Source organism: Mustela nigripes, chromosome 10 (assembly GCF_022355385.1).
Source record: "Mustela nigripes isolate SB6536 chromosome 10, MUSNIG.SB6536, whole genome shotgun sequence".
Taxonomy (NCBI): domain Eukaryota; kingdom Metazoa; phylum Chordata; class Mammalia; order Carnivora; family Mustelidae; genus Mustela; species Mustela nigripes.
Window position 1 is genome coordinate 19101664 of NC_081566.1, and position 22477 is coordinate 19124140.

At 51.9% G+C, this 22477-nt stretch overlaps 1 protein-coding gene across 2 annotated transcripts in view; it reads right to left on the reverse strand.

The window, feature by feature from the left end:
• The window catches only part of NMNAT2 (nicotinamide nucleotide adenylyltransferase 2), a 153892-nt gene that overhangs the window by 3929 nt on the left and 127486 nt on the right, over positions 1–22477 (reverse strand). For both annotated transcript variants that reach the window (XM_059412742.1, XM_059412743.1), the window contains exons 6-11: positions 21357–21437; positions 20123–20167; positions 15800–15876; positions 3321–3422; positions 3106–3173; positions 102–440 (exon numbers count right to left, since the gene is read on the reverse strand). In XM_059412742.1, coding sequence (XP_059268725.1) covers positions 338–440; positions 3106–3173; positions 3321–3422; positions 15800–15876; positions 20123–20167; positions 21357–21437 — 476 coding nt within the window. In that variant the 3' untranslated portion in view covers positions 102–337. The remainder of the gene's footprint in view (positions 1–101; positions 441–3105; positions 3174–3320; positions 3423–15799; positions 15877–20122; positions 20168–21356; positions 21438–22477) is intronic.

Sequence of the window (22477 nt, forward strand, 5' to 3'; positions counted from 1 at the left end):
GACGGGCCCGGAGCCGCGCTCTAGAGCATGCTGGGAGGCAGACGCCAGCACGTCTCCGGCGACTGCACTTCCCCCCGCTCCCACCCCATTCCCTCACCCACCCCCAACCCGGAGACGAGAGGAGAGCCTGTCCGAAGATGACTGCTGAGTAGGGTGTGCGGTGGTTCTCTGCAGGTCCCCCACACTCTGGACGGTTGGGCCAGCAAGTGGGGGGAACAGTCAAGAGGAGGAGATGGAGAAACAGAGAGGCAGGAGAAGAACGGGGGGACTGACAGAGGTGGAGCGGCCGGTGTGTTGCCGGAGGACGAGGGGAGAGCGGAGCGGAGCGCGGGGGCTGCTAGCCCGAGGTGTTGATGTACAGCTGGCTCTTGAGAATGTAGTCGATGACCGGCTGGGACAGGTAGTCCACCACGTGGCCGTCCCCGTGCTGCAGGGCCAGCCTGGGCGAGAAGACACAGGAGTCAGAGGACGCCTTCCCTGACCAAGGCGGAAGGACGCACCCGCCTGCCCACTCTCCCAGGGAAGGGGTTTGCCCGACACCCCAGTCTCTGCCTTTGCTTAGGCTCCATGAATGGCTTCCCTCTTGGGACAAAGCTCGCCTGCCCCAGAATTCCTCCCCGCCCTGGGGACTCCCTACCACCCTGGCTCTGCCATTTCCCAGCAGAGGGACCTTAGGCAAGTTACTCAAGCCCATCTGTTCTTCAGTTTTTTCCTCTCTAAAAATGAGGCAAATATTTGGGCCCACCTCCTTCAGTTATTAAAAGGATTTAAAAAATAAAAATAAAAGGCTTAAAGGAGTCATGCAAAGCCTTTAGAACAGCCCAAGCACACAGCAGGTATTTGAATGTGTTGACTGTTATCTTATTCCTTCGTGTTTCTCCGCATCATGGTCTCACGACAAGGAATCTCCTCATGGACCACTTTTCCCTCCTGGGAGCCCTGACAGAGGTGATCTCCTCTGAGGGAGGGAGGAAGAAGGAAGGCACTGCCGGGTACGAAAGGTTCCAGTGAGGCACTTGGATTCTTCACAGTTGCGTGCGCCAGCCTTGGCCTGGCTGCTTCCCATTCTCTGCTCATATGATGGTCTTGGGAATGTCAGGCCCCAAGGAGCTATTTGTAAAAACTGCCCATACTCCTCCAGAAATACAGATTCTGGAAGGCAGTGAGCCCTGCCCTGTGAGACCCCCTCAGAGGCTGGCTCATGGCCTCTTTGGTCTGTCTTGATCTTCCAAGCAAGCCAGGTCCCTACGTGCCTCCCTGCATGGTTCACAGGGAGACTTCTGGAGAAAGTGGCCTGTATTCTTGGTTTCCAAGTGCCAATCCCAACTTGATCAGAATCCCCCAGAGGGGCACCTGGGTGGCTCAGTGGGTTAAAGCCTCTGCCTTTGGCTCAGGTCATGATCTCAGGGTCCTGGGATCGAGCCCCACATTGGGCTCTCTGCTCAGCGGGGAGCCTGCTTCCCCCTCTCTCTGCCTGCCTCTCTGCCTACCTGTGATCTCTGTCTGTCAAATAAATAAATAAATCTTAAAAAAAAAAAAAAGACTCCCCCAGAAAGCCGACCCCTTGGCTCATCCACCACAGATTCTGATTCAGTGGGACTGAAGGGGACACAGGAATTTGTGTGTTTGTGTAAGTTTGTGGGGTAATTGTATCACGCAGCCATGTTTGGAAACAAATCCGTCCCCTCTCCCCCCGGTGGCCCTTGTCAGTTGGGCTTCGGCTTTCGCCTCACAGTTTGATGCTCCTCTTTGAGTTGTCTACGGAATCACCTTCCAGGGAGGAAGTCCAGCAGACCTTTAAAAATGCTGGGTCCACCTCATTTCTCGGAAATCCGCGACAGAGACGACAAGGCTCTCCATCTTCGCACCCTCTCTCGCCTTGGTTCTCGGGCCAGCACCGCTGCTGGTCTGAAGGCTCCTGAGCCTTCTAAATGCTTCTCAGGGACTGCTTCTCCCTGGGAGGTCAGCCATACTCTTAATGTAGTTTACACTTCCGTGCTCAAGGCTTTCCATCCATTTCCACTCCCAGACCTCCATGTTCACAGATCTCCCCATTCCCCCGGACGTCTCCACTTGGAGTTGGTGGCGGAGCTGTCACTTGGCCCTCAGCATCCATTCTCTGTGCTTCTGTTCAGTAATAGAACCTCCCGAGTGTAAGCTGGGCACATCAAGTCCGTTTGCTGGCCTCCCTTGAAGCAAGGTGTGGCCACGCGACTGGGGCTGAGCCCGGGGGCACAGGGGGAACTGATGTGTGCAACCCCGAGCCACCTTTTTAAGGACAAAGCTCCTGCCCTTTCCAGCGGCCCCAGCAGCAGCTGTGGACCCACAGATAGAAGCTTCACATGGAAGAGGTCAGAGATTCAATCTCTTCTGACTTCAGTAAGAGGGAAATAAACACATCTTTTATTGAAACCATGACTATTTGGGCTCTTTTTTGTTAGGACAGCTTAGCCTATATGCTCATTAATACACTATTTCATAAACACCTCGAACTGAAGAGTCTCAAACTAAAAACATCCTCTTCCTCCCATGAACCAGCTAAAACCAGCTAACAACCCCCCCCCCAACCCTTAAAAGAAAATGACTGAGGGGTGTCTGGGTGGCTCAGCTGAATGTCGGACTCTTGATTTTGGCTCAGGGTTGTGAGATCAAGCCCCATGTCAGGCTCTGTGCGGGTGTGGAGCCTGCTTCAGATTCTCTCTCTCCTGGGTGCCTGGTGGGCTCAGTTAAGCATCTGCCTTCGACTCAAGTCATGAGCCCAGGTGCTGGGGTAGAGTCCCACATTGGGCTCCTTGCTCAGCAGGGAGCCTGCTTCTCCCTCTGCCTGCTGCTCCCCCTGCTTGGGCTCTCTCTCTGACAAACAAATAAATAAAACCTAGGAGAGGGGAAAAAAGATTCTCTCTCTCTCTCTTCCTCTAACCACCCCCCCACTCTTAAAAAAAAAAAAAGTAAATGATTGGGGACAAATACGCGAGGTCCCCAAAGAAGGCTGAATAACAGGCAGCAGGGTCAGCAGACATAAGGGTCCGCTTGAACCGAGGAAAGTTGTATTAACGCTTGTCGGCCCATTTGACCAAGGCCTCTCTGGCTGGGCATCAAACGTACCTGCTCTTGGTTGAGCTGACGACAGACATGGGATGGTTGATGTCATCCTTCACCACCATAATGTTGTTCTGGGGACAGAGCAGAGGAAGCAGGTTGCCCACCCCTCCCCCTTAAAGTCCTCAGGTGCCCTTCCTCCTCCTGCCCCCCTCCCCCTCCCCCACAGCAGGCCCCTCGGGGAAGGAGCAGGCCACAGAGCTAGGAGATGGAGAACTCACTTTGTATTTGCGGAGTATTGAGGAGTGATTCATGATTCGGTCTGTGTCCGCTGCGTCCCGGGGCACCACCACGATCCCGAAGTCCCCGACGATCACCTCCATCTGCGAACACAGAGAGCAACCTTGGGTGAGACCACGCCTCCAGCTCCTTAGTAGGTGGACTGGTCTGCCCTGTGGAAGGCCATGCTCTGGTCCTAAGCTTGCCTTTTCAGCCCTACCAGTCAGCTCTTTCGGGTAACAACCTGTCACCGTGTCACTGGAACGAGTGGGGACTTCGCCTGCCACCACAGAAGACGGTTCACAAATACCTCTGGACGGAAGAACAAATGTGCTCCCGCGTGATCTCTCTGGGAGAGATCGCCAATTCCTGAGGCTCTGGCTGGGTCCACTGTGCCGAAGGAGAACAGGAATGACACACGGTCCTCACGTGGCGGACCCTCTCCCAGGCGACATGGGTCCCGCTACCCAGCAGGTGTACCCCAGTGCCCAGCCGGACGCCTAAGGAGGGCTGGATGCTCCCCGCCTCAGCCACGTCAGAGCTGCTGGGGACTCAAGTGTGACAAAGAGCACGGAAGGGCCTGGAACACCTGTGTGCCCACAGGCAGTGACTGGAAGAGGACTATGGGGTCACTTCTGAGATCAGCCTCTGCACCATGCTTGCTGCGCTAATGAGAAATGAAAACTTTCCATAAAGAAAAAAAAATTTTTTTCTGGTTATACACAGAGTACAAGCTTGGGAAATTCAGGGGGAAAAAGAATCAATCACGATCATACAATCCAGATAAACTACTCTTAACGTGGTGCCTTCTGTCCACGGCTTCCCTTCCTTGTATATAACTACAAGTTTTCTCTGTATTTTTTATTTAGCATTTTTTATTAGCACTTATTTAGCATTTTTGTCATGGTCTGATTATTTCATTGTACTGTGATATACATGATATATTAAACCAATCTTACAGAATGTGTACAGTTACTTCTGATTTTTTGCAAGTATACATAACACTTTGTTGAAGATCTTTATGTATAAATCTTTTGCCACATCTTGGACTATTTCCTTAGGATAAGAAGTAAAATAATTAGATGAAACGATATACACTGAATGGATTTCAAAATCTTAAGGCTTATTACCAAGTTGCTTTCTGGAAACTAGTGCCAATTTTTATTTTCAAAAAGCCTGAAAGTTATGGCATTTAATAGACTTGGATCTCGCCCAGGCATATTGCTGTTTAGATCTTGCCAATTAAGGATCCCAGATGGGGAGAGAAGGGAGGGGGAGACAGGTTACTTCTAAGCGGGAAGCTCATTGTGCAAGACCTGCTCCAGTGGCAAGGGACCCAGGTCTCTCCTCTAATAAATGCCACAAAAACAGACATTAGGGAGCACTGGGGCCCCTTCGTCTGTATCAGACAATTTCGATACGAACAGAATCCCACTTCTCAGTCTCATTCATTGATTGTGTTCGCATACGTCTGTGTGTGCTCAGGCACGTGTACACATGCCCATGGGTGTTTCCAGCCACCTTTCCCCTACTTCTGCCACTGCTTACAAGCGGGGCTAGAGCGGCAGCAGGAGCGCTGACGTTGCCAACACAGAAAGCTGGTGGAAGGTGCCCTAGGAGGGAAGCTGCGGAGAGAAGTTAGAAGCTATGTAGAGAGTATCAGAGTCCCCACCGGATCGTGTCATTTATTAGGGACACAGCATTATAGGGCAAGCTGCAGCTGTCGGCCGTGCTCGGCTGGGGCAAACTGGCGCCAAGCATTTGTCCTGGAAACCAGGAATGTCAGGGAGAGGCAGGGCCAGGCGCTGGAGGTAGACCCAGCTCCTCCCTCCACAGCTTGAGAGTATTGCGCTGGGACCCACGGCTCAGAAGGTCACCAAGGCACTGGTTCCCAAACCTGGCGGAGCATCAGAATCCCCTGAGGAGCTTTCAACACTCTCGAAGCCCAGCCCACACCCAAGAACAGTGACATGAGAATCTCTGAGAGTGGGACCCAAGCAGCAATAGTTTTGTTTTTTGTTTTTTCACTTCCCAGGAGATTCCAGTATGCAACCAGCTTGAGGACCCGGGGTCTAAGTGCTGCTTAAAACTCCAGGGGAAGTGGTGGGGTGCAGAAACAGAAATGAAAAGGGAGAGGAGAGGGGGCAGTGAGGGGGGAGGGAGAAGGAGACGAGGGGAGGGAATCCAAGCTGGTAGACGCGAACATTCCTCAGCTGCCTGTCTCGCCAGAAGACTCAAGATGCCTGGTGCACATGGCCTCATGCAGGGTCTGCCTTTGGTTTGATTCCGAGAACTGGGCAGATGTTCCGCAAGCGATGAATGAAATACAGGGGCTAGTTAAAGGGAGCCTTCTCGTTGAAAGTATGCAAACAATGGTTCAGACTGGAGTCCGGCCTCCCCGGGGAAGTCACCCTATGGGTGACACGAGTGCAGCTGGTGCTTCCCACGCAGGAACGAATGATCTGATTGTTCAATCAATAACAGTTCCAGGGGGCTCAGTGGGTGGCAAGCAGAGGGAGACCTTGTTGCCTACCTAAGGTGTTTTCTTTTTCCAGCAACAGGTGACAGACTTGCCCCCTGGGAATCGCAGATGGAGCGAGGGGGACAGGGTCTATAGGACAAGACATAGAGCTTAACTGCATCCGAGCTGCACGTCTGCGGGAGTTTGGGTTGGGGACAGCAGATCTTTTCTGCTCCTTTGCCTAGATCCTAGGACACCGGGCTTGATTTCCATGCTAGAAGGTATTTGGGTTGTGTGTGTGTGTGTCTTGGGGTGGGGAGAGATGCCATGTGCTAGACTGGTAAGGCGTGCCCTTGGTCCCACAGGTATCCATCTCACGCAGGGACTTAGCTGTCCTTCCCACTCCCCCCGAAACCCCATCTCCTGCCTTCTCCTGGCCCCCAGGGACCAGTGTCTCCTGGTTTCCTCCTATCTCAGCACGTGCAATTTTTGCTGTCCTTGTGCTGCTTCTTTCTCATGTCCCTAACCTTGTGCTATTGGAGTCCCCCCCCCACCCCCCACCCTCAGTCCTTGGACCCCTGGGGTGAGCAGATTCCACGCTGAGCAGAGCCAGACTCAGGGCTCGATCTTACGTCCTTGAGATCATGGCCTGAGCTGAAACCGAGAGTCAGAACCTTAACCAAACGAGCCATCCAGGCGCCCCTCTGTGACACCTTAAGCCACCGACCTGCAGCAACAGAAGATGAATTCATGCCCATCACCTCTCACTTAGATGGCCCTGGTCTCCTTGTTTTTCTCTTGCCCTTTTCAGTCTATTCCCAACAGCCAGACCGATAATATTAAAATAGATTGTGCTACTCCTGGTTCAAAAGTCTTCACTTAAATGTCACCTTCTCAGTGAGACCAGGCTGTTTCAAGTTGAGGGCCCGGCATGCAGACGCACTCGAGACTCGCACCTGCACAGCCCCTGCCCCTTCCTGGGTTTTGCACTCCTCCTTAGCGTACATGTCTGTCCAATACCATACATATTTTCTTTGTCCAGCCTGACTTTTGTCTCTTTCTCTCTCTACTATAAAGGTAACCTCCATGAAGGCAGGGAGCTTTGTGTGTTTTGTTCACCGCTCTGTCCCCAGGGGACAAGGACCTGGTGGCTCTTATGTGCTTAATCGGTGCTGTTAACAAAGGAGATTTCTTCCGAGTCTCGTCTGGCAGCTGTTGTCGAGGCATTAGCTGACACACTCTCCCTGTCTCAGGACCTGGCAACAGGCCCACAGGACCTCATGGAAGCTCTGGGAGACCCAAAGACGTTACTCAAAAGATAGACTCTCAGGTCCCATGACGAGTAAGGGGGAAGCTTCCTTTGGCAGGTTCCCAGATTTGATCTGATTGGTGAGTGGAAGCATCTGGGGCAGCTCTAAAACCAGCAACAAAGGAGAGCCCCCAGACCTCCCCCCGAGGGATTTTGATCCGACATGTCTAGGATGGGCTGGAGCCTCTCTCTTTACAAAGCTCCCTAATCCTTCTGCTGGGCACCAGCCTCTGGGGAATTGTTGCTTTCAATCACATGGGCAGTTGCCTAAGCTGCTAATTCTCTGGCTTGGTTTGGGATGAGGTCAAAATGAGATACTCGTAAGACAAGCCCCTTGGAGGATTCCAGCAAAAACAAGAACAAGGATGTCACCCTGTGCCCTGGGGAGTGGGGGTAGGGCATTGGGGTGGACATGTGACCCCAGGGAGTAGGGCGTTGGGGTGGACATGTGACCCCAGGAAACAAGAGGGTTACTCAGGCTCTCCCTGCCCATAGAGACTGCAGGAGTGTGCACCCAGGCCCCTGGGACGGAGCTGTTATTCTGGTATGAGGGGTCCTCCTCTCCCGCGTGTTCATGAAGAGTTCTCCGCAGGTCCTGCCTCAGGGCTGGGGAGGTGGGTGAGTAGCCAAGGTAGCAGAGCTGTTCCGCTTGGCAAGTCCTTTTCCTGATGCTGACCAATATGAACCATACTGCTCTGCCACAATTAGCGCGATCAGAGTAGAGTTCCCCAACCCCTGCCCCCGCCGCCGCCGCCGCCCAGCAAACACTGGTCCTCTCGGTCGGGCTCTGGCCGGTCATGCCTGGGGTGGGGGTCTGTGACATTCATCCTGTTTCAGCTTCCTGCTCACAAGCACCATGTTTTGATCGTATCTTTTCATCCTCTGGTCAAAAGCTCCCCGGGGGAGGCAGGGGTGGGGATGGGAAGAGGAAGAGGGAGGGGGTGGACTCTGCTTCCCCAAATGTGGGGAATCTGAAGGAAGGATATGAGACATGTTGAGGGAGGAAGCAACTTGGCCTTGAGAACGAGAGAACACTGATGAGGACCCAAGCGGCAGATCGGGAAGGAACGGGAAGTTACCACCATCTTTCCAGGAGGCTGAATTTCAAGAACTGCACTGTGGGAATTGCGGGATGCTCTGGGCTGGGGATGCCCTGTGCTCTTAGCCAGGTACTTTCCTGGGCACCAGGGACAGAGGGTTGAGCAAGACAGAAGCGCTTCCTGTCTTGGATCAATCACTACCCAGGAGGAGGCATTAAACAAATGATTAATTACTTCAAGTGTGTCTGCTGCTGTGAAGGAGAAGGGCAGGTTACTATTAAGTAGCTGATACCTTGTCGTGGCTAATCCCTTACAAGTAACTGGTGAAAGTCTGGGCCACATTTCATGGTGTACTTAAACTCTCTGATGGGCTAAGCTCCTCCAACCAAGGAGGAGATACTCTTTCATCCCACAAACTCTCATGTCGTGTGTATGGCAAATGGGGCACTGTCCTGGTGCTGCCAGATAAGACGGGCAAACCTAGTGTACTCGTAGCGCTTACCTGCCAGGAGGGAGAGACCATAAACCAAAGTGTAAATAAGAATGCATGCGGGGGGCATCTGGCTGGCTCAGTGGGTTAAAGCCTCTGCCTTCAGCTCAGGTCATGATCCCAGGAATCGAGCCCCACATCGGGCTCTCTCCTTGGCAGGGAGCCTGCTTCCCTTCCTCTCTCTGCCTGCCTCTCTGCCTACTTGTGCTCTCTGTCTGTTGAATAAATAAATAAAATCTTAAAAGGAAAAAAAGAATGCTGTGCTGGAATTAAGTACAATATTGAATATAAAACACAATGACCTTCAAGTTGAAACCAAAATGACAAGAAGGGGCCAGACACAGGGATATCTGGGGTAAGAGCACTCCTAGTTAGGGCAGAGCTAGTATGAAGGCCCTGAGGTAGGAAAAACTATTAAAAAACAGAACAGAACAAAATAGGTAGGACTGAAGCACAGAGAAGGAGGAAAAATAGACAAGGACCAGCTCGAAGATGGGGTTCATTCCAGTTGCGAACGGAAGTCATCAGAGTGTTTTAAACAGAAGGTCTGACTTCCATTGACAGCCGGATCCAATATACACTGATTTACCCAGGTGAGCCTAAGTGGTGAGATCTTCTGTAAGATCATTCTGAAATCAGGATTCAGGATCCTGACCATGTCCCCCGGACCATGCTCTCTTCTCTAGTTGAGGATGTTCGGGAATGGACAAGGGACTATCAGTAAGGAGGGAAACAAACAGGTATTAAGCCATCTGTTATGTGCCAAGCACAGTTCTGGGAGCTTTCCTGATTATTACACTTAACCCTTAGGACAGTGGTCTTCTGAGATAATGGGCCTCACTCCTCCCTTCACAGATGGGGACATCAAGACTCAGTGAGACAGACTAGCTAGTTAGTGATTTGAACCCACTCTGGTCTGCTTCAAAGGCTCTTTCTGCCATATCAAACCCCTTCGAGATCTGTTTCTTCAGATTCACATTTTAGTGACTTGAAACTTTTTTGGTTTGAAAGTATTTTCTTTTTTCTCCAGGTTTATCGTGGGCTTCCTCTGTTCATTACTCCACATCGCCCCCTGGAGGATATAATTTTGTCTATGTCCAGCTGGGTTGCAAAACAGCGAGGAAAGGTGTCCAGCCGGAGCCACACAGTGGGTTAGGGGCTTCTGAAATATGCCCCACCCATTTCAGCAAAAAGTCCCCCACCCTTGTTCTGGCCTCTGTCCCTCTCTGGAGGGAAAGCAAGGCAAGAGGTTAGTATGACCAGCATTGAGAAAGCGGGAAGGCATTTCCAGAATGGCTCTTGTAATTGCAAATAAATGATCCTTCAAAGGGGTTTCCCAGAGGAAATTACCCCCATTCCCATTTCCAGTTTGGGGGGGTGTGAGAAGGCAAGAGATTCCAGACTCAGACAAAAGCTTGAAAACCAAACCAACAGTATCTTTCACACGAGAACCAGAATCTTCCATGATAGGAGCTAAGCCTCCTTCCCTAGAGCCTGTAAATTCGACATTGGTTTTATCAGTATGGGGGCCTAATCCCCTGGGGTGGAAGTGTCCACTGGGCTTCCGGGCTGGGGCTGGACTGTCTGATAAAAACCATCTGAGCCTGAAAGACCAAATGTTTGTCTTTGCTCTATGAGCCCTGGAGCCCTGGGATTTCTTCTGGAGTGGCTAGTGCCCCAGGCTCTTCCTTTGTTTATTTTCTTTGGTGGTTTTCCCATAGCTGGTAGATGTAGGAAGCAGTTAGCCCATGGCTGGTTGGCTGGAAAGATGTAGGGTACAGCCAATTAGAGCCAGCTTGTGGAATGCTGGGTTTCAAGAAGTACAAAAAGAAAGAAAAAGAAAACACAATTTCCTTACCCACCCATCTCTGGTGCCTCCAGTTCTGCCTTTAGATTTTCATTCCTTTGGGTTAATTATTGCCCCTTGCTCATTTGAAATGCAAAAACCATTTGAAAGCAGCTAATACATTTAATCATTAAACTGGATGACTTTGCCTGTTTGCTGAAAAGTCAAAAGGTTCTCAAATAAAGACCAAGATAAACTATCTATTTCCACCAGCCAGAACCATCTCCGCAGAACCTCTTACTCCCACTATTCCATCTTTCAAAGTCTTTTCTGGAACCAAAAAGCCCATCTTTCCATCCACTTACCCCAACCCTGCCCATTACTCAAAGCCCAGCTCAAGAGCTCCCCTCTTGCAACCTGCTATGAAATATATAAATTTCTCATTCTTCTGTCTTTTATGGATGAGATCTGAAGACTGGTGCCACCTCCACTTTCCCAGGAGTGTGCTAGGGGTTCACTGAGCTAATCCACGAACAACATCCAAGTCTTTACTATCTCTCTCCTCCACTAGAAAGCAAAGTGCACACAGTGGGAAGCTTTGTCTATTTTGTTCTCCCTGCTCAATCAGCCCTAGAACAATGTCTGGCACTTGGTAGGTATTCAACGATTATTTTAAAACCAATAGATGAATAAAGGCAACATTTTTGAGCGCTTATTAGTTTTGGGAACTCTTCTAAACCTTCCGCAATTTTATTTTATGCACTATAAAAAACTAATATAAAAAAAAGATATTTTTAGATTGCAAGTGCCTTAAGGACAAACAACGTGCTTATATTCATCCTGGGCTCGAAAACTCAGAAAGTATTAGCTGAAAGATTGACTGAAGGAAAGAATGCTGGAATCAGAATTAATTTGCAAGACTGCCTTCCATTATAATATGATGGATAAAGCTAGCTGACAGCGTAATAGCCCTAGACCACTGATTTTATCTGTGGGAGGGGAGTGAGTGTAACAGCTTCCGGCTTCAGCAATGTGTGTCCATGGCCGACCCTTTCTCTTCTGGCCTTGACTTCCCACAGAGCCTGCTCCACGCTTGGATACGTGCTTCGGTGCCGGCGCCAGGATGCCGCACAGCAAAGATCAGGTCCCCTAGGGGAGACGAACTCTAATAAAAACCCAGAGATGGTAAGGGCTGGCCCCTCGCCCCCAACCCCAGTTGCTGATCTCCAAAGCTAGCCCAGGAGCCTGGGTCTTGACTGCTCTCAGGAATCAAGAATGAAAAAACCAACTGCTTGGCCACACAAGCAGCTCTTTTGTATCCCCTGAAGAGAATCTTGATGAATATGTATGGAATTTTCTCCCCCTGGAATGTAAGGGGAAGGGTGTGTCATTGGTCAGAGGAGGTCAGAATTCATCGTGGGCTAATGGATCTTTGTGCCTAATAGGAAATGCCCAAGGGATGAGTTAGGAGGTGGGGTTGTTCCTTTGGCTGTGGTGTGAGACTTCCGGATGGAGAGCACTGATTCAGGAGTCCCGACTGCAAGCCCTAGATGGACTCTGGGGAATTTGTGACCCGTTGGAGAAAGCCCGCTGGGGGACAGACCAACTCAGCTGCTTCCCGGCCCACTTTGAGCTTTGTCTACAAAAGGGTGGAGAGACTCTTGTTTCTCTCCATACCTGTCTGAACTAGTGCGGCTTTTCTCCTTCCGTCAGAATCCTCCGGATTCTGAAGAACATGGGAGGCTGGGGTGTGGGTCCAGGGCATGTGGCCTTCCCAAGGAACTTTGCTCTTCTCCCTACCTCCTGTCCCCAGTCGCAGGCAGATGCGGGGGTTTGGGCTCATGGTCACTAAACAGAGGACTGTGGCCAGCAATTATCCCATGGGCCATCAGGTAATGAAGAAATCTGGGATAGAAATAGGTCTCATATACCTCACCCCTGGTAATCTCGTGGTCAGGAACTGAAAACCCTAAAATGGAACCTTGCCAGGCAAACTCCAGATGGTAGAATTTTCTGGTAGGATAAGCAGGACTCACCCTGTACCTAGTCTTTAAAGTCCAACCTTCCTTTTCCAGACCCCGAGATCCACCCATCCCTCAACAAGCACGGTGAAATCATCTGCCGAGTCACTAACTAGTCGTGCGCTCGCTACATCCCCCTCTGCTCAGCCCAAACCTATTTCTAGCAGAGAACCGGACCCTTCACCAGACCCTGCTCTCTAATTTTCAGGGCAGAAAATGATGCAGTCAGTGGCTTTAAACTCACTGAAGAGATTTCACTAGATGTTTACGATGAGAGAAAATAGGAAAGACACCTTTGGAAAAGAAAGAAGAGGTTCCATGTTCTCTGCCTCCCTCCCCCCACCTTATCCCCCCTCCACACACACACAACTTCCACACTAGGAGGAAGCTAGAGATCAGTGAAAACCACGCCTCTCCTTCCACCCCAGCAGCACCCTAGGGGTTAAAACCTCAGAAGAAGACGAGTCCTGGTGATCATGGGTGGGTGGGGCCCAGCGCTGGGCTTCCAGACTTGGCCAGGGGCCCAGCAACACCCCACCACCTCCAAGTGACCACGAATGTCCAGACAGAGACGGCGTCCGTGGGGACCCCAGTGAACTGATGTTCACGTTCAGGGCCCACAGAAGCCTTCCAGGTTCTGCTAGTCGGTAATACGATAATTGAGACTCACTTCCCGTCAGCCCTGTGGAATAGATTTGGACTTGAATTTTAATTTGATTTAAATAAATCGAAGGTGATATTTCTAGCACACCTCTTCTGTGGGTTGAGATTCACACTCGTTATGTAAGGAAAGAGATCCTTGATCCCCCCCCCACCTCAGGGGCCATGATTCTAAGGACCCACAGATTGGCTGTGGGTTAAATCAGGGGCCAGAGCAACTGACTGAGTGGGGATGGGGCAGCAGAGCCCTACCTACACTTCGGAGAGCCTTTTGGAGTGAGCTTTGAGCCTCTGCTCTACCCAAACCCCTGCTGCCTGTGCTGGGAACTGGAATTCTTACCCCCGACAGGAGAGTCCGACCCCCTTGGCGTGCTCCCTGAGGAGCCAGGCGGGGCGCTCTGGGTCTTCAGAGTAACCAACCAAGGGGGAGCACTCATGAGGTCTTGCTCTCCCTTCACTGTCAGTCCCAGTAAATCAACAGCTATTGGTTGCTCTAATTTTTTGTCTTAACCTGTGCTGTTGTTTCAACACCAGAGCCCAACAGGAAGAGGAGAGACCTGGGGCTCCTCTTCTTGGTCTTCAAAGGTCAGATCTGACAACAGCAAGAGTGGCCATTTTGGCGAGAAGTCGGAGGACCTGAGGTCGGCAATCTAACCGGGAGGAACAGAGAGGGACTGGCCGTGCTTCCAGGGCCCCAAATGCTCTAAGTTTCAGGCTCCAGAGAGCCTGGGTGGGCCCCTAAGAGGGGGCCCTAGGGATTCCCTGCTCCTGTGAGTGGCCCTCCAGGCTGCCGCCCCAGGGGCTGACTTCATCCTTCCAGGACTCTCTGGGCCTGTGAGTGGGATGTGTCCCCTCCCCGCCCCCAGCGGCCCCCAACCCCGATTTGCCTAGATTCTTGAAAGAGCTCTGCCGAGATCTGGAACACAACTTTGGCCGTCTTACTGTTTACATTCACAGCACTGTGTGAAGGAGAGAGGAAAGTAAAGGTCAATTAAGCCAATTCATCCAGAACTGAAAGGAGCTTTAGAATGTCACATGCAAGACAAGGTCCAGGGGTAGAGGTCAAAGGCCTACACAGTATAATTCACCTCTGGGTCCACCTCCCCTCCTGGTCCTCCCACAGCGTGTGAGCACTCACCTTCACCTAGAATATCTCTGTGTATGTCTGTGAGTCTGTTTAGGTAAATTCGCTTATGAACGTTTGTTGTATATAACTGTGTGTCGGGTACTAGGCTGGGCACTTCATATACACCATCTCATTTAATTTCCCCCACATCCTATGAGGTAGGCACTATTATTACACCCATTTTAGAGATGGGATAAACTGAGGCTCAAAATAGTTTTTGTCATGAGCTGTGTTCGAATAGAGCTGGAATCTGGAATCTGATCCTGAAGGTTCTCTCTCTCTCTCTCCAGAAACGTACATACATGTACCTGAAAAAATTTCCTATGTACATGTCCTGCTGCCTGACACTTGGGGGACTGTATTGCCTATTTTTGTAAATGTCAGAATGTGATAGATAACATACTATAGATTTTTTAAAGCACAACCAAGTTGTACTATGGGATGTTAACTAAACTTGTGATAATATTTTGCAATATATACAGATCTCAAATTATTGCAATGTACACCTTAAACGAATACCGTGTTACATATCAATTATATCTCAAAAAACTGGAAATAAACTGAGGCCCAGACCATTGAGTGATTTGTTTGGGGTCTCACAGCAAGTTAATTAAAAAAAAAGTACTAGGTTTGGAATTACTTTCTTGAGAACCCAACTTGCATAGGACTGTGGAACTGGGGCGGTGGGTGGGGGGCCTGGGTGGCTCAGTTGGTTAAGCGATTGCCTTTGGCGCGTGTCATGATCCCAGGGCCTGAGACAGAGCCCCACATCCGGTCCCCCCCCCCCCCCCCCCCCCCCCCCCCCCCCCCCCCCCCCCGCTCAGCTCAGCAGGGGGTCTGCTTCTTTCTCTGCCTCTCTCTTGCTCACTCTTTTGCTCAAATAAATAAAAATCTTTTTTAAAAGTGGGGGGCTATGGAATTGGGAACTAGCAATGGCGCAGGCTGGAATGAATGAGTGCAATGACTAAATTAATGAAAGAGCAAGAATGAACTTACAGACCAAGGGTGAGGAACCTGTGAATGAGCGGGTTTAAGACCATCACCACCAGATCTGGCAATAAAAGATGTCCACTGAGCTTCTAAGTGGTGTAAGTTTAACTTCCTGTTTCTATCCCCAGTCAATTGCTAGACGGATTGTACTGACCTTCTGCCACAAATGCCTCCCCTACTGACCCTTTGTTCTTGTTGAGGGAATTCTAGGGTGGTATTTACTACCTCTTCAAAAGGAATCAAAGGAAAACAAACCACAATCTCAAAAGGCCGCTGGGTTTTTTCTTAATCCCTCCCCTACCCACTGTCTCTGCCTCCGCCACACACAATCATTCCAGGTACTACTCGGAGAAGGTATCCTCTGACTCAGATTGCTTTCTTCCCCAGGGGCTTTCCAGGAGCAAACCCAAGGGGGAACTGAGTATAAAACTGCAGTCAGAGCCAAAGCTTGGGATCGGTGGGAGCTCCTAGGAGATGGGCCCTTGGGTTGGGGAGGGGAGGTTGTGGGGGGAGGGGAGAGCAGAGGCCGAACCCAGGTGCCCCCTCCCCATCTTTCCCAGGCACCTGTGTGCAGTGCTGTAGGAGCCTTGTTACTCACATCCGCCTCGTTCCAGAGCCCGGGGATGCAGAAGGATTCCAGCAGGTCACTGCCACACAGCAGCAAGATCCGCAGCTCTGGGGAGGGGGACAGAGTTGGCACAGGGGTGAGTGGAGGCCTGGAAAACATTCAACTCTCAGCCTCGCCCCTGATAAATACAGAAGCCTCTCATTTCTGGGCCTCCAGCACCCAGCTCCACCAGGCTCCCCTGCACCGTGGTGTGTGCAGTGTAGACAACTTTGCCTGGCTGGGTCATCTACAGACCACTCTTATGCCCCTGTGGGAGGAGTTTCTCATGCAGGGCTGGGCGGGTCTTGGTTTGCCTGGTACTGAGGGTTTCCTGGGACAGAGGTCATTCCCTGCTAAGCCGGGAGGGCTGCTCATCCCGAGAGAGATGGAGCCAGCCATGTGGCTTGTCTAAGGTCTGTGGGGCTCTCTCTCCTGCTCCATATCAAGGTCAGGTGCTAACAGAGCTCGGCTCCTCTGTTGCCGTGCATTATCCACGCTTTGTCCTTTATCACAAATGCGGACATGATGAAGGGTCTGGGGGGACACAGTGTCTCCATGCAGTCACTGAGTTCACTGGATGTCCTTTCTTTACCAGGCCACTGTCCTCAGCAAGGAGCCTGAGAAGCGGAGTTGAGCCCCCCCGCCCCCCCTCCCAGGTGCATGTCCTGCTTGTCCTTTGTTTTCCTTCCTTCCCCATGCCCACTCTGCATCACCCCAGAGAAGCCCCTTCAAAAAGGACTGACTGACTTACTAAACCGGAGCAGTGGCGGGGGGGGGGGGGGGGGGGGATCCTGGGATTCTCCAAACCACACGGGGAGGGACACCTGCCAGGTGTGGAACGTCTGGTTCCCAGGCATCCTGGGCCCTCCAGCGAGAGGCTGTGGCTGTGGGCATCTTTTCCAAAATGGGAGGGATGGCCCTGCCCCGAGACCACTTCCAGAGACCACTGCCACCCTGCACCGAGGCTGAAATGCGGCCGTTAGGTCGGCCTACCTGAGACGCCACAGTTCACTTGGGGAACCTGACCAGGATTCAGACGGTGACCTTGTCCCTGCTGTGGAACTCTTCAGATGGTTCAGAAAAGGCAGGCCACTGGGCTGACGACAGTGTCAGTATCTGTCCCACCCGTAGCCCGTCCTCAGGGAGCCCCGTGGAGCCCTGGGTCCTTTGCTCCTAAATATTCCTGCAGCTTCTCCCCCCCCTCCCCCCTGCCGCCCCCATGCCATTCTGTAGCCCAAACATCTGCTCAGGGGCAGGGACCTTAATTTAACCTTCTAGCCCCTGGCCTGGCAGAATGACCTGCACACAGTAGGTGCTCGGGACGTACCGAGTACGTGAACAACAGACAAGTTGCCCGCAGAGGCCATGCAGGAGAGTGGTCTAAGAGCCTTCTAGGCCATCTGGGATGGCTCTGCTGGGGCCATCATGGCCTTTCTGTTTGCAGTCTGGGGGGCCCTGGGGGAAGTGGTGTCTCCCTCCTTTCAAGTTATGCCATGGGACTTCTGTCCCAACTCCGCATCTGTGGGGAGAAACCAGTCTCCCAATGGCTGAGAGGAGCCACACTGGGCTCCCTCCTGGGATTCTACGGCTCCCCACCTCCCACTTGGAACCACCCAGGGCTCCAAGTGTCCTCGTTCTGTGGAAAGAGATTGCCTGTAACTCTGTACTGTAACTCAGATTGCCTAAAATTTCGGTCAGGTGCCACTGTCCAGAGGCTGTGCTGGCCCTTGGATTTCTCTGTGTCGGCAGACCCTGAATTAGACAGTGCCTGGAGACATCTCTGGGTGCTAAGACCAGGGGGATGGCATGTGCTCCTGGCATCTGTGCTCGGAGGACAAAAATGCTGGGGAACGTCCTAGGAGACATGTGGCAGCCTCCAAGACACAGAATTGTTTATTTCCAAATGTCAATAGCCCACAGTTGAGAAAGCCTGCTCGATAGCCATGAAAATAACTCTTTTCTATTCTTGAGTAAGGAACTCCCTTGAATACAGTGGTTTTTTTTTTTTTTTTTAAGCCAAAGCACAGAAAGTTAAAAAGTGGGGTGTCCGCCTTTTCTTACAGGACCAGAACTGAGGCATTTGTCACAGCCCAGAGGCCCCGGCAGAGCCTGGGATCCCATGCATGGCCGCTGGAGGGCAGCAGCGATCTCTCCTGGTTTGTTGCCGGAGACTAAGGCAAGCATTTCCAGCTCCCAGAGCCTTTGCTCGCTGGCAGCCCCCAAGAGTGGCTTGGTTTAAGAACATGGAAATGGAGCCATAGGCGCTAGCTGAGCTAGAACAAGGCGTTTTCCTTCTTGCAAGGTGCAAGGGGATTTCAAAAAGGGGACTAATGAGCCAGAGGGCCCCTAGCACACAGTCGGGAAGCAAGGCAGCTTCCTTTCACCTCCTCTGCGCTCCACCTCCCACCCGGGTTCACCCTCTTCCGAGGATCCAGGGCCAGGAGGTAGAATCCACACTGTCCCGCCCCACACCCCTCCCAGGAAGCCAGGCTCTGTGAAGTCCAGGACCCCCGGGGCCATTTCCAGTTCCCACTGCCCTCTGAGGCCACACCACCAGGACCACACCAGGCCCGGAATGGATCCTGACAGCTGTGGCCGCCCAGCTTCCCTTTCTTGGAAAGAAGAGTAAGATGGGGTCAGGCTAGTGAGATAAGGAACTTGCTGCAAATTGTGCAAACACTCATTAGCTCGGCCTCCCTGTGGGCGGGGCGCTCCCGCAGGTACGGCCTCCCGCACTGGCCCAGTGAGCCAGGAAGGTAAACAAGCTTGCCACGGTGAATGCTTTCGGGAACAAGGAACGAGAGAAACACTCATTGAATACAGTTGCAAATGCAATTCCTGGCCAGGTGCAGAATTGCTGGAAGTGGGAGTTCAAGGCTTGCTTCTCCTCCCCCTTGGGGTGCTTGGGAATTGGGGAACCTGGACCCAAATACTTCTGCCCTGTTTTGGGGGAGCAACCAGGAAGCCACGCTGCTGCTTTCTGTGGCTTCCAGACGGTGAAGGGTGGGGAAATAAAGGACATTAAAATACAGGAAAGTGGGGCGCCTGGGTGGCTCAGTGGGGTAAGCCGCTGCCTTCGGCTCAGGTCATGATCTCAGGGTCCTGGGATCGAGTCCCGCATCGGGCTCTCTGCTCAGCGGGGACCCTGCTTCCTCCTCTCTCTCTCTCTGCCTGCCTCTCCGACTACTTGTGATTTCTCTCTGTCAAATAAATAAATAAAATCTTTAAAAAAAAAAAAGTTTAAAAAAAAATACAGGAAAGTAACTCAGAAGCGAGTTTTGAGTACTCAGGATCTTTGTCGTTAATACAGTGAATTTAATTGTTGTTTAAAATGACTTAATTTTTAGTATTGGCTACATTTGACAACCAGTTTGCTTACTTCCTGAAAATCTTAGACAGGGTTCTGACAAACCAGTAGGAGTCAACTCGGGTACACCACTGCTCCTCAGATCAGAAGCCTAGACCCAGGGAGGCTCCTTGAATCGATGTCACATGTGCCGGGCCTCCTGGCAGAGGCCCTGGGGCTCCCGGCATCGTCCTATGCTCCAGGACCACAGCACCCACCCCCAGCCCTGGGGATGGCACCTTCGCAGCTGGGACGGCAGACTGGGCGGGTCCACCGGACACCAGGCTGCCCCCCACACTAGCGTTCCAAGCATGCCAGTTGTCACTGACCCTCCTTGTCACCTGGTACCGCACCAACTCCAGGTCCACTCTGAGCCATCTGTCCCTTCCTCAGCTTCATACACTCCCGTCTCTCACCCACCCTGGAACCTCAGTTTTCTGGTTTGCTCCCCAGGGTTCCACAGGACTGAGCTCATTTCCACAGGTGGGTCAGCTCCTTCCCATCCCACGACTGGTGGGTGGAGCCACGGTCCGTCCACCTCCTCCCACAGTCCCGGGATGCCTTAGCCTCCGCCCACCCCACGGCTGCCGGCTGCGGGAGGTTGTGGAGGTGGCTTTCGGCTTCCTCTCCTCCTTGCCCTCCAGCCCAGAAGTAAGGAAGAAGATAAGGAAGACGGGGAAGCTTCTCGGCCTCACACAGTGTCTTGGGCCAAAGAAAGGTCTTGGGCTGCGGCAGAAGCTTAACTTCCACGTGTCTGGGATGAGAAAGACGAGGCTCTAACGGGAGCACTGCCAAGCCGGCCAGTCCTACCTCCCAGGAACTGGCCTGGTGGAGATATCGGAGAATCTGCTCTAGTCTGGAGCCGGTGTTCTGGGAGCCAGCACTGTTGCGAGCACAACACAGGGTCTCCAAGCCTCTCCCCCCGCCCAACTCTGCCCCCGCGTGTCCCCGCTTTTCCGGCCACTTACCGATCTCTTCGTACCGCATCACCGTGCCCAGATTGGCATTCTCATCTAGGGAGGAGAGAGGGAACGGAGAAGCGTGAGGGAACGGACTGACTGCCACCTGTGCACACTGTCGGCCAGGGGCCTCCTCAGGAGTGTGTGAGCAGGGGGGTGGGAACGCACGGGATGGGGGGGGGTCATTGCCTCCCTGCACAGAGGGCATCTGAGTAGTGATGGAGAGAAATCCGGCCTACAGTGCAAAGGACGTAGCCCCTCGTGCTGCACGGTGGGAATTCACATTTCTGGGCCTTAAAAGAATCGCACGGCTTCGCTGGGAAGCCGATGATGAACATACATGAACACACACACACACACACACACACGCTCCTGCTAAGCACCTTCTGTTTCTGTCTGTATTTGTGGGAGGTAGTCCACAAAAGCAACGTCCTCTAAACACAGAGAAACGGCTCTCAGCATCACCAGGAGGCAGCCCCAGGGGGCTGCCTGGTTCAGAGAACTAGCATAGCTGAGCGCATTGAGATGGCAGGTACAGCAAGAGCCCGTGAAGGACGAGAGAGACAGAGGCTGGGACCGTGCTCTCGAGTGCTCCTCAGCAGTGCCGACACGGGGGTTCACGGTGTGCACAAAACCACAGACCTGCCACCTTGGTCCCCTGTCTCCTTTCCTCCTCTGCTACCCCTCTTAGTTCCTTTTGGAAAACTGGAAATCTCAGAAGTGGCAGAAGTCAGCCCCAAAGCATCAAAGGAATGAGGTCTAGACCTTCAGCAGTTCTGCAGATTTGAACTGGGAGGCAGCGACTCGGACATTCTCATCCATAGAGTCCTCGAGGGAACAACCAGAAACAGGGAATTAAGGAAGGAGCATGGGTGTTGGTAGCCTATCGGAGGGGTGCATACACTGCCAGAGCTGGGAGGACCTGAGGAAGGATTCTGGGCCCCTGAAAACTCTTAGGCATGTGACCTCATTCTGTGTGTGGGGGCGGGGTGGGAGGGGTGGGGGTGGGGAATCAGCACAGCAATGCTGCGGTCTAAGGTCTAGGCAGCTGCAGGCTAGGTGGGTCACACCCTCGGGACTCTTGCCCTGCAAGCCTGGGGACTTTCCTGTTTACTTTGTTTTCTCTCCACCTTGCTCTTTCAACTGTCATCCCACAGCAGGTGCTGGGAGGTGTTTGCGGAAGGAATGAAGGGAGGGGACAAGGAAGAGACGGGACCGGCAAAGAAGGTCGTTGCTTCCTTACCCACAAAGGTGAAGCGCTCCACTGGTGGGCGGACACAGCAGATCCGGCTTAGACTTTCTCCCACCTTCCCCAAGATCTTGGCTATGAGAGAGAGCAAGACAGACAGGGACAGAGGGAGAGAACCACTCACCACTTACAGCCGGGCCTGTGGGCCACTTAAACAATAGGGTTGCCCTGGAGCGGGCAGGGGTTGGGTAGTGGGAGGCAGGAGGGTAGAGAGAAAGAAGAGAAATGTGACAGCAAACATTCCTTCCCGTTCACAGTCCAAGGCGCAAGCATCGTGAGCCACAGACTGGAATCTGTTTTCTGCTTGTGTTTATTATACTGTCAAAAACCGGAAAATGTAGAAGAGGAAAATATATAAAAAGGAAAATAAAAAGCACCTGTAATCCCACCCCAGGAGACAACCACCACTAACACATGGGTGTACTATTTCTTTTCCTCCACTTAAAAAAATAGGCATTACGCAGGTTTGTTTGCACACCATAAGTTGGCTCATATTACGTGTTTAAAAGACATATGGGCTATTTGCTCCTTTTTAAATATGAGCCTTACCCTTCATTCCTTCCCATGAAGATGGATTTGATCATAATCAGACACCTACTTGGGCTGAGAGGGATCTGGTTTTTGATGTCCTCTCTGAGCTCTAACCCAGAAAATCTTTCTGAGCCCCCACATGTAGCTATATGAAAACTATGAAATTCTGGCTCCTTGTGAACTACCCTGTTTCGAACAGACTAATAATCTAATAGCTTATGGTCTCTAGGTTTGAAGAGTATGAACAGGATCCGCCTCTTGCAATGGGTTGGTAAAAAAATGTTGGAAAAAATATGGACCTTGGAATTGAATAGTCCTGAACATGACCTCTGACTCTTCCACTTTTGAGCTGTGTGACCTTAGGATAATCACTTGCCCTCTCTGAATTTCAGTTTTCTCCTTGTAAATGGGAATATAATATCTATATCACAGAATTACGGCATAAAATGCGAATCCATGTAAAGCACTGGGCATTGTATGGGCATACAGTACTCGGTGTTGGGTAAATGTTGGAGCCCTCGCTTTCTGCCACTGAAGAGGCGGCTGAGAGTTTGGGATTCTGAATGCTGATGCCTGGGTTTGAC